This window comes from Malania oleifera, chromosome 6 (genome assembly GCF_029873635.1).
Source record: "Malania oleifera isolate guangnan ecotype guangnan chromosome 6, ASM2987363v1, whole genome shotgun sequence".
In the NCBI taxonomy this organism is placed as follows: Eukaryota; Viridiplantae; Streptophyta; class Magnoliopsida; order Santalales; family Ximeniaceae; genus Malania; species Malania oleifera.
This window is the reverse complement of record NC_080422.1, coordinates 86,870,944-86,883,408: the sequence shown is the minus strand read 5'-3', so window position 1 is coordinate 86,883,408 and position 12,465 is coordinate 86,870,944. Positions and strand designations below refer to the sequence as shown.

The following is a 12,465-nucleotide window of genomic DNA, read 5'->3' as shown; positions in this document are numbered from 1 at the left end:
TACAAATCCAGCCATATGTTTCTTGCATTATCAGAGAACAAGACACTAGATACAATGTCTTTAGATAGTGAATTCGTAATCCATGCAACAACCATGGAATTGCAGCGCCCCCAAGTAGATCTAAGAGGATCATTGACATTCAGTTGTGGAAGAGAACCATCAATAAATGAAAGCTTGTTTTTGGCATGGGGAGAAGTAATCATGGAACGACTCCATGTATGATAATTTGTTTCAGTAAGAGGTGTAGTTACAAGAGCAATTTCAGGATTATCTCTGTGATGCAGATAATAGGGATTAGTGAAATCATTCACAATAGGTGAATTTGTAAAGGTGAAAGAATTTGCGGATGCCATGAAAGCTTCAACTAAGTTTCGAAAAAAAATGCAGAGAGTTCAAAAGAATTCAAAGAGATTCAAAAGTGCTCTAATACCATATTAAAATGGATGAGGAAAATTTAACTTTCTATAAATTACATCAGAATGTATTACAAGATATTTATATACATATAATAATAACAGAAATTATAACTGAAAGAATAAAAATAACAAAACTACAACAGAAATCAAGTTTATCAAAGAATGCTGGAGTGCTCTATCTTTACTAACTAGAAGAATATTGCCGCAGGTGATTGATAATGAAGCTGGTACAATTGACTGGTATCAGGTTAATGATAACTATTGCAATTTGAACCACTCATTCCTTAACTTAGACATAGGAGTGATTTCCCGAAGTACATCCCGAGTCCTTCAAACTATTCTTATTTGATTCCTTTCAGGTGATCATGATCAAGGACGATTTAACAAAAGTCATGTGATTCTTAGTAGTAACAATAATATATAAACTATATTTAATTTTACTTAAGTTTATGTAAATTTAAATTCAAAATTTATAATTGATGCTTCTAATCAATTAAAAATCCATATACATAGGAAGAATAAATTGTAAAAAAAATAATTAAAGGAAGAAATTAATGTTGTAACAAGACAACTACGATTATTGTAAATTAATGATTTTACGAGACCAAACTCTTGTCTCCAGCACTCGAGCAGTAAAGGAGGAAGTTACATGTGCAATTGTTTTTTATCCAATTATATAAATTAATATAAAATTTAATTTTATTTATATATTATTATTTTTTCATAATAAAACAAATGGGTAAAATAATAATAAAAATTTTAATTTAAAGAGTAAAAGTTATTGACTTTTCCTAAGATTTAATAAAAAAATACTAATTTTTTATTTTAGGTTTCAAAAATTTCTTTTAAAGTTTCAAGAATTTTAGGAACTTGTTCAGAAAATTTATGGAAAACATAGAAACGTAAGAATAAGTATTTCGAAAAAATGTTTTGATATTTTTGAAACCTCTGGAGGTCTTTGTCTTTCACCATAATTTAAAGCAAACCGGACCGACAACTCGCAACAACTCCATCGTCGATAAATTAAAAACAAACAAAAAAGAAAGAAAAACAAAAATTAAAAATGAAAGGAGCATCATGTGGGCCCGGCAGATGATGGCGACCCCAAAGACATGGAGACATATATATAACAGGGCAGCCAACACTCCTCGCTCCTCACTTCACTCTCACCACCACTACACTACTCTACTCCTTCTGCCCTGCTCCCCTACATATTCTCCTTCAGGTAATTCCCAACCCACACCCTCTCTCTCTCTCTCTCTCTCTCTCTCTCTCTCTCTCTCACACACACACACACACACAAATAAAGGTGTTGGAAATCTTTGCATACTTAACTAATAATTCATCAAATAATAAACCAAAAATATATGTATACATATATTGATATGAAAGTGTTTAAGATCCTTGGGATACTCAAGTGATGCACTTAAATAATAAGTCTGCTGTTGGATAATATTTCACCTAAATATGCGTGCATGAGATGGATCAGTGGCTCTGTGCTTGTGACCAAATAGATTGAAATGCTGAACTGTTAATGAATGAAGTAGGTAGGTCAGTGGGCGGGCAGAGAATCGTCGAGAAGGATCTGATCAGGCCGGGGTGGTAGTGATACTGATCCCATCATCATTATTCATTCATCATGGGCAGTACTGAGGATGAATCAGCAGCGGCGGCCGCGGCAGCAGCAGCAGCAGCAGCAGGGGCAAAATTAGAAGAAGAGTTTTTGACGGGGGCAAGGTCAGCAGTGTTCAAGGAGTCGGAATCACTGGAAGGGAAGAGCATAAAGATAGAGGGTTACGATTTTAACCAAGGCGTGGACTACCCTAAGCTCATCCGCTCTCTTCTCTCCACCGGCTTCCAAGCCTCCAACCTTGGCGACGCCATTCAAGTTGTTCATAGCATGGTAATTTAATCCATTCATTTCTTCGTTTCTTTTCTTTTCATTTCGTTTAACTTCTCCCTCTCCCCTTCCATCATTTAGATATTCATTATTGCAATTAATTAATCATTAAACTTCCCTCTTAATATATATATATATATCTGGCTGTGTCTCGACCACTCACGACCGTCGATCCTCTCACGTGTATAAGTGTGTAGGGCCAATCCTTTTGTGCATGCTCTTAAAATATATTTGTTAGGATACTATAAATTTGACATATTGGATAAGCACGATTTTATATTATAATTAAAAAAACTAATTTTTTGTGAAAGAAAGACTAATTAGATGAATGGTACTTTTTTTATGTATGATTTTGTAACCTACCAAATTACAATCACTCTCGTATCACTTCATCATTTGAGTATAAATCATATTGGGTGTGTTCGAAATGATGTACTGCAATTTGTTCAATTGATCTAATAGGAGGAGACTGTCTTCCTTAGGTCTTCTTTTTTCTTTCTTAAAATTAAGCTAACACAAAAATTTGGACTGTAACAAAATATATATAGGAATGAGTACTTTTACATGAGACTTTATGACCAAATTTTATGGCCAAATGATTAAAAATATAATTGTACAACTAATTTTTTTGAAACACATGCTGTGCGTGCGTGCATGCATGAAACATTACACTTAGTTTATATGTATAATTTTTTTTTTTTTAATTTTTTTGATTGGAAGTTAAAGTTCAGTGTAACACACTGGAAAGTAGTTTATTTCTTATTTCGTATTTGTTTTTAATTCATTTATTATTTCATAGACTTATAGTATAAAAGTAATCCTTTAAAGGTTTAATAGCTGCAAAACTCCAATTGCATGTAATCATCCATCGATCGTTGCACAGATTGATTTTTATTATTTTTAATTTTTTTTAAATGATTTTGATCAAGTATTAATTATTATTATTTGTAATGAAATTCTAATTTTATTGATAACTCTCGCTTATGACGGAAGAATACTGTGGCTACAAGTAGACCACATGAGATTTATATATAAATTATAAAAAATCATCCCAGACATCAAAATCAATAATAAAAAAATCAATACCATCATCCAACTAAAACAATTTAAATATGCATATATGGAATCAAAACCAAAAAAAAGAAAAACATAAACAAAGTACCTGCAAAATGATATCAATTACCTGCAAACATAAGAGGAAAAGAAAGCCAAATGGTACAATTAAAGACGAAAACTTGGAATACTCATCTTATCCATACGAATGAGACCTCTCATTTTACTCGGCAACACATCATTGATAAAATATCTCCCCGTCTTGCCTCCCTCACTTTGACGAGTCAATAAATCTGCCACCTGATTACTTTATCCAAATTGGTGCTTTATAGAGAACCGAAGACCTTGTAACTCATTCTCTAATAATTCCCAAAAGTCCCATAAGTATCAGGAGGAACAAATTCCATATGTGAGCCATCCCACCACCAATTCTGAGTGGCATTCAATACAAATATTATAATATCCCAACTCTTACAAAGCCGAACACTACTAGTAAAAACCCGCAACTCTGCTCCTTTGTTGGTACCTAACTCAAATTTTTTAGAGAAAGTGGCCTTGACCAAGTATTAATTATTGATTAATGGGACAATTAATTGATTAATTAATTAATTAATTGCAGCTGGATTGGAGTCTTGCCGACGAGTCAATTGAGTTGGATGGGAGTGACCATGTGAAGGATGACACCTACAGAAAATCGGTGAAATGCAAGGTGTTCCTGGGTTTCACTTCCAATCTCATTTCCTCTGGTGTTAGAGAGACCATTCGTTATCTGGTTCAGCATCGCATGGTGAGTCTGCTAAACTCTTCTCATGGATGAGACTTTATGCTTTAATTTTTGTAAATTTAATTAAAATATACTGTTATTTTTATTCAATTTTTTTCCAAAATTAAATAGATAATTTTGAATAAAATTTCCACAATTTATGTTCCCAAACATGCCTTTACTAATTTCTTTGCTTGAACAGAATAATTTAAATAAAGGAATAAGATACTAATTTTTCTTAAGATTCGATAAAAAGGCATAAATGAAACTTCTTTAAGTTTGGAAAAATATCACACGAATTTTCGTGCACATATGATTTTTGAGACATTTTATATTTCCTCTTGTAAATTAAATGTATAGGAAGGTTTGCATTATTGTTAAAATCTTAGAGAAAAAGTCAATGTTTTTTTTTTTCATTTTCGAATCTCTACAAAGGTCCATGTAATTTTAAAATCTCTCTCTCTCTCTCTCTCTCTCTCTCTCTCTCTCTATATATATATATATATATCTATATATATATATTGCTAAATTTGAAAAGAGATATTCAATATATTTTATCAATCTTTTACCCTTTCTATAATAATATTCATAATAATAAAAAGTTATGTTATTCATCATGAACTCAATTCGGAGGACAGCTTGAGGGCACAAATTCTCTCTCCTCCTTTTACTCACCGTACAAAATTGATATCTTTTAATAACTTAAAAATAAAAGTTGTATAAATAGTCTTGCCCTGTGTTTGGAAGTTTGAATTTCAAGTATTGGATTTAAATTTTTATGAATTTGGATAAAATGCAGTATGAAATGATATTAAGAGCGTCGTAAAAATCTATACAAATCGATCCAAATTCAAGGCATGAAATCCATGCCCTCAAACACTTCAAATATATTTCAAAGCTCTTCATAAGATAGCTCAGCAAAAGCAGCCATGTCGAAAACTCGATCGGGTGCCTCGAATTCAATTATTCGAGTAACAAAACTCACATTCAAGTGGATATCTGTACCGAAACTGATGCACTAATCCTGTGTTTCAAGAGACCTCAAATTTAGATTTGAATAAAATATAATATAAAATTATATTAAAATTTATCCAAATTCAATCAAATCTAAATTTAAGGTAAAAAAATATACTCTCCTGTTGTTGCCGAAAATTGAATGGCGCATATAGATTGATCTTCGACCGCAATCATCAGTAAGAAGTCAAACAAGAATGACTTGAAAGGCCCGATGTGTACTTTGGAGGATCACCCTGATGCCTAAGTTAGGGATTATGAGAAATTTAGATTGTAACAGTAAGAGAGAATGGATGAGAATAAGATGTTTACCTCCTCTCGGAGTATCGTTTTATAGTAGTTAGTATTGATGCATTGGATTGGAAGGGAGCAGGTGGATGTGTTGGTGACAACAGCGGGGGGAATAGAGGAAGATCTGATAAAGTGCAAAGCACCCACATACAAGGGAGATTTCGCACTCCCAGGGGCTCAGCTCCGCTCTAAAGGCCTCAACCGCATTGGCAACCTCTTGGTCCCTAATGACAACTACTGCAAATTTGAGGATTGGATCATGCCCATTCTTGATCGCATGCTGGAAGAACAATCCAACGAGGTAATTAATTTACCACCCCATTGTTTAATAATTAAGATGGTTGTCTGCTTGATTTGGTTCGATTTTATGAGGACTATATGCTATAAATACGTGTAATAGACCATTGAATATCGGTCTAAAATATTGGTCGAGTAAATTTTTGTTAACTGTTTAAAAGGTTCGGTTTGGTTTCGCCTTTTCCAACAAACCAAAATATTTTGGGGATTATGGTTTGGTTCACCGAACCGTGCCCACCCCTCCGCCATCTAGTCCACTAAGATAATGAGCCTATCTTTGCATTCACTCATTTATACTTGAATTAATATTTGAGCAAGAGGGTTAGTCATCTTTAGTTAAAGTTTCAAAGAGTTAAACCTTGCTTACAACTCGATCGAGCGGTCTTTCAGGGGCAAACAGAGTTATTAATTTTATTTATTTATTATCTATTTATTTTGTTCATCTCCCTTGTACCAAAACAGAATTATTTATTTTGTTCATCACTCACTTAATTTTAAATTTAATTTCTGTCCAATTAATCTCATCTAGATTTGGTTTGGTGGTGCGGACACAGAGACTATTATGGACGCCGTCAAAGTTAATAGCTCGACTGGGGAAAGAAATAAACAATGAGAGCTCGTACCTGTACTGGGCTTACAGGGTGAGCCACTCTTCCTTCAGTGCATCTTCTAATTAATCAATTAATTACCCCACATCATTACCGTAATTTCATTCATTTTTCATTTCTTAATCACCATTTTAATTAGTTTTCATCCTCAATTAATTAGTTAATTATTAATAATTGCAGAACAATATTCCAGTATATTGCCCAGCCATAACAGATGGGTCAATTGGAGACATGCTGTACTTTCATTCCTATCGCAACCCTCCTGGTCTCATCCTCGACATTGTCCATGGTGATTTAGCATCTACTTCCTCTCTTAGTATAATTAATAATTGTAAGGGTTTGGCATGATTTAATTAAAGGGTAAAAGATACTAATATCTTCTGAGATTTGACTATAAAATAGTGATATTCTCTAAGATTTTAAGTAGTCCTCTGCATATTTCCTTTTGTATTTTGTAAAAAGACGAGTCTTTTGAGAGAAAGTTTGTATCTTTTGTAAAATTAGGTTTATAATATTTTATAAACCTTAGGAAAGACCAATGTAATTTTTGAAATCTCAAAGAACGTTACTGTCTTTTTACCAATCTCAGGAGATATGAATGTCTTTTCTTACATTTCTTATTATTAAGATGAGGAAAAAAAATGAAGGAAAAAAAATGTTTTTTTATTTTATTTTTATTATTCATTAAAAAGACCTTATCTCATACATGGGGAGTTTTGAGTTTGTAGATTTATATAAAATGTAAGATAAAATATACTAATTTCTCCTCAGATCTCAAAAATTACAAGGACCTTTCAAGCATACCAGTTGAGGTTTGTCAAAGAGACAAAAATCTTCCCTTATGTTTTGTAAAAGATAAGTGTTTTGAGGCCGGTAAATCTTTTTTTTTTAAAAACTCGAGATGTTTGTAATATTTTTTAAACTTCTTCTTCTTCTTCTAATGGAATTTTTAAAATTTTAAAGGAGTTCGTTATCTTTTTGTCAAACCTCAAGGAGGTAAGTATTTTACCTTTAAACGAATCATGTTGTTAGACTATCAATTTATAAAGTTTTTAATTTGTCAAAAAATTAAATCAAAATTGAACCATTTTGATTAATTATTTAAATGTGGATTAACGGATAGCATAATGCTAACCTAATTAGATGAATTAGAATAACTGTCTACTTTTTAGGGCAAAAATAATTTTTCTTCTTAAAAAATATACCTATTTCAAAGAAAAGAAAAAAAAAAGCAATTTTTTAGCATGTAAAATAATACTATTCCTTTTCCACATTGAATATTTTTTTATATATGAAAAAGAAAAAAGAAAAAAGAAAAAGAAAAGAAAAGAAAATGAATGAACTGGGGAAAATGGAGATTGATGGTATAGAAATTGGATGATCGAAGATGTGAGGGCGATGGACGGGGAGGCAGTCCACGCGACTCCAAGGAAGACGGGAATAATAATACTGGGAGGAGGGCTGCCGAAGCACCACATCTGCAACGCCAACATGATGCGCAACGGCGCCGATTTCGCCGTCTACATTAACACCGCTCAGGAGTTCGACGGCAGCGACTCCGGCGCTCGCCCCGACGAGGCTGTCTCCTGGGGTAAAATTCGATCTTCCGCCCTCAAGGTCAAGGTATTCTTCTTCTTTCTTTATTTCCTCACGTTCAGTTGTTTTTTTCCTTTCAAGAAAAGCACAAAAAAAAAAAAAAAAAAAAACCTTATAGTCTCATACACAAGAAGCACAAAAACAAACACAACGCCCGAAGCATAATTATGCTTCGCTTGGATGAACAGTGCAGACAAAGGATGGATGACTTTAATGTGTTGATTTTACTTCTCTTTGATGGAATACATGCAGGTACACTGTGATGCAACCATTGCTTTCCCTCTGCTGGTTGCTGAAACATTCGCAGCAAGGGCAAATAAATCAATTCCCAAAGCCAAACCCTAATCCAAGTTCAGCTTCTTCTATTAATGGCTTTTTTCATTAAAACCTGGTGTGAGATCATCCTGCTACTTCACAACCCTAGCAAATTTATTTCCTGCATCCAAGTGAGTGTCAAATAAAGAAAAATGGACTATGTAGTGTTGTGTTGCTAGCCCCATCGTTGCATTTAACATCTTGTGAAAGTAAAGATGAATATGATGCAATAATGTTGGAGTTATATTATTTGTTATACAAATAAAGATTATTTAGACATGAACACTTTTGTATGTTTACTTTTATACCTAATTTCAGAAGTTCTTCTAGTAATCTTTTGTTCTAACAAAAAAAAAAAAAAGGTAGGAGAGAAATTTCATTTTGCATCTTAATGTCACACTTGAATTCCAAGCAGGAGCGGCTCTTCACAATATGGGGTAAGGCGAATGATTTAATTAGAGACCCTTAGTATTTATTTAATTTTTATTTTTATTTAAAATTAATTTTTCTAAGAACATCAAATAATTTTAGCTGCACTGGATGTGCACTCCATCCACCAAACATATAAATTCCATAATAATGTTAACATTATTATATTAAAAAAAATTTAAGGACCCTAAAATGTTTGGGACCCTAGGCAAGCATCCCAGTGGCCTTAATGAAGAGCTGATTCCAAGAAAATTTATTCTATAGGTAAAAAATTTCAACACATGAAAATTTTGATAGATTTCAGATGATTCATATTTTGACAGAAGTATGTAAGATGGAAATCGATTGGCATTTCAATTTTGAGGGTGATGGAAAGCAAAAATTTCGAGAGGGATTTCGACAATTTCATGGAAATTTAGGAGCATGATTGGCAATAAATTTTCTGAACAATATCCATAATAACTACTATTACAACAACTACTACATTCTAATCAAATAGCTCCACATCTCCTTAGATAATAAATTTGAAAATTAGGAAACAAGTGCTACAAAATAAACTTTCATTTTATTTTATTTTTTGAAAAAAGGAAAAGAAAAAGGAGCAACCAAGGCACCACCCAAAACAATACCCACATAACCCCCAGGGTGTGGTTCAGGTGGTAGTACGGATTGCGGGAGTGCCGTTCACGAGGTTAGGTGTTCAAACCCTCCCGGGCTCGTTTCCGCCCCTGGACTCCTGAATTTACCTTCCCTTTGGAGTTGTGGGGTCAACTTTAAGAAGCGCAGAATTAGTGACGTGAACCGTAAAATGGACGCGTGGATACCCGGTGCGTATTCCAAAAAAAAAAAAAAACCAATACCCACGCAGCAAAACACCAAAAGAAAACAAAACAAAAGACAACAGAGCAATGAGCTGTTCTGAAAATGGGTGGGGGTCTTGCGCGCGCGCGAGAGAGAGAGAGAGAGAGAGAGAGAGAGAGAGAGAGAGAGAGAGAGAGAGAGAGAGAGAGAGAGGACATAAGAAAAAATAAAAAATGAAAAGACTTACCTGTGATTGGGCCATGAGCATCAAAGCATTAGGGGAGGAGTTTCTAATTTGGTAATGGTAGCTAGGAAGCCTCTTGCAGGCAACACTTTGTTATGGAGAATAGGGCTTCGTTGAATCATGTTGTTGGCCTGGGAAACCGTTAATATGAATCATTTTCAGGGATAGCACCGTCTGAAGATGACTCTTAATAAGCCACTTACGGAATAAGAACTATTGCCAAGTCTGATTGGTTAGAGGCAAAGAAGAGCCATTAAATCGCTTTAACAAAATGACTGATTCATTTTTATTTTATTATCTTGAACTAGTAAGGAGTTTAACCTCTATACAATTTCTATTAAGTGCAGTCATGTGCCCACCCAATTAGCAAAGCTGGCTTTCAACCCATTCACGCACTGAAGCATTTAGCCAACCCATTTACGCACTGAAGCATTGAGCCAAGAGCTAAAGCTCAGTTATTGCTCGAAGTTATTAAGGGACGCCTAGAGGAATTAACTGTTATTTTAATGATAATGAAAGGCCTCCTGCATTAATCAAATGAATAGAAGCAAACACATATCTCTTCCACTAATGCAATTGGGAAAACATAAATCATATCCAAACAACTTCCATAAACAACTTGTATTCTATATTGTAAAAATATGGTACGGAGTTCTAATAGGCTTATATCAGCAAGCAGGAGCGAGAAAAAATATAAACGCTGGCGTCAGTAGATACGCCTGCAGATAGTGATTCCGTCACCCAATGGAGCATGAGAAATTTCAATGCGAGGATCAGCTGCCACTGACTTGTTAAACTCAATTGCTGACTGCCTGGCCGGTTTCATGTCCTCTGGGACAGATGATTCATCAGCGATTGCAACTGATCCTTCGCAGAGTGTGTTAGACAATTAGCGCACCAACTTTCAACAGTTTCATCACCCTTTCATGATAATTAAAATTATTGTTCTTGTCGGCATCAACAAAAGCAAAATCAAAACTGCCATCATTCTCGTGCTGCAGCAGAACAAGAGAACCAAAAAAATAAAAATAAATAAATAAACAAAAGAAGCAAACATTGATTTGATTAAAGAATATGAAAATTGGTAACAGAGGAATAAAGAGTTTCTATTGAGTCAATCATAAAAAAATGGAAAATTTAGTGATCGATCCTTACCTCTTCTAAGAGTTTATCAAGAGCTGGTAGAGCCTGTGAGTCGATGAAGTTGATTTTGTGTTCTACACCAGCTTTCTTAATTTTTAGCAAACCCATCTCATAAGTCTCCCGACTCAGATCTATGGCAGTAATCTGCAATATTAGTTTGAACAATTAATAGTTTGTAGACAAATAAGTTCAACAAAATAATAATAAATATGCTTACAGACCCTGCCATGATCAGGAATTGAAAGAGCAGTGAGTAGAAGAGAGTATCCAGTGAAAACTCTGAGTTCAACAGTTTTTTTTGCATTGACTATCTTCAAAAGCATGGTCATTGATTGCCCTGCATCTGGTGCTATATTCATGCTGGCCCTGGAAATGACTTGAATAAGTGAGATATTCCAAATTCTAGGTGATGCAATATCAGCTTTTTTCTTTTTATCAGTGAAGGATAATACATCGAAAGGGCTTCTAGGGCGTTGTGATAATAGATCGGATAATGAAGATGCACAACAAAAATTAAAGAACAAGTAAATCAAAATACACAACCAGAACAACAACACAAAGATTTACGTGGTTCGACAAAGTCTACATTCACGAAAACAATGACACAAATTTTCACTAAGAAAATCAAAATGTACACAATACACTTCTCTAATGATCATCCTAACTCTCATATATGCCCAAAATAACATATATAAAAGTTTCTCGAAGGTTTCCTCCCGTTTGCCCAACCACCCAACGTTCAAAATTCAAAAATTTTGAAAAATTGCTTGTAGCCCAGGCGTCTCTCGTTGACGAACATAGGGTTTCGTCGACGAGATAAAAAAGACCCTTCGTTGACAAATACAGGGTTCTCGTCGACGATGCCAGAAATATGAAATTTCTTGCTTTCTGTAATTATTCGTCGACGAACTTCAGAACCTTCATCAACGAGTCTCTACTGTCCCCTCGTCGACAAAAATAAGCCCTCGTCGACAAGGCTGTGTTGTGCTGCCCCCTTCATGTTTTTCCCTCTTCCTTCTTTGCTTATAAAAACAAAAGTATAAGAGCCACAAATAACAATCTCCACCTTGGCGATTATACACCCCTTAGGAGAGTCCCAAAAAACATGATTAGCTCCACCTTGAACTTGAAAACATTAGGTTTGGGCTTGTCTCCCTTCAATCACTTGGAGACATGAAGTAAGTTCAAGCAATGCTTGAACTTCTCTGAAGTAATTGATTTGGTCAAAATATCTGCTGCATTATAAGATGTATGGACTTTCTCTAATACAAGTTCACCTGAAGAGATCAATTCCCAAACCCTGTGAAATTTCACATCAATATGCTTGGTTCTAGCATGATATACCTGATTCTTTCTCAAGTAAATGACACTCTAACTATCTTAATGTAACACCACACCATCTTGTTGTATTCCCAACCCTCTGACTAAACCAGTAAGTCATAAGGCTTCCTTTGCAGTTTCTGCAACTGCCATATATTCCGTCTCAGTCGTGGACAATGCAACGAGAGACTATACCATGGATCTCCAACATAACGGTCCTCTTACAAGGGTAAATACATATCCCATTGTAGACCTTCTGTCGTCCATATCTCCAA

General features: G+C 34.4%; 1 protein-coding gene and 1 pseudogene across 1 annotated transcript; one reads left to right on the top strand and one right to left on the bottom strand.

The window, feature by feature from the left end:
- The first annotated feature begins 2,055 nt into the window (after nucleotides 1–2,055).
- Nucleotides 2,056–8,536, top strand: LOC131158683 (deoxyhypusine synthase-like). The gene is made up of 7 exons (XM_058113550.1): nucleotides 2,056–2,319; nucleotides 3,989–4,156; nucleotides 5,520–5,738; nucleotides 6,289–6,375; nucleotides 6,523–6,631; nucleotides 7,730–7,965; nucleotides 8,191–8,536. The coding sequence occupies exons 1-7, from the start codon at nucleotides 2,056–2,058 to the stop codon at nucleotides 8,281–8,283; spliced, it is 1,176 nt and encodes a 391-aa protein (XP_057969533.1). The 3' UTR covers nucleotides 8,284–8,536.
- A 1,797-nt stretch (nucleotides 8,537–10,333) lies between these two features.
- Nucleotides 10,334–11,254, bottom strand: LOC131157703 (probable caffeoyl-CoA O-methyltransferase At4g26220; annotated as a pseudogene).
- Nucleotides 11,255–12,465: the final 1,211 nt, after the last annotated feature.

Coding starts and splice junctions, on each gene's coding strand:
- LOC131158683 (XM_058113550.1), top strand. CDS start 2,056: ATGGGCAGTACTGAGGATGAATCAGCAGCGGCGGCCGCGGCAGCAGCA. Junction 2,320..3,988: donor TTCAAGTTGTTCATAGCATG/GTAATTTAATCC, acceptor AATTAATTGCAG/CTGGATTGGAGTCTTGCCGA. Junction 7,966..8,190: donor CTTCCGCCCTCAAGGTCAAG/GTATTCTTCTTC, acceptor GAATACATGCAG/GTACACTGTGATGCAACCAT.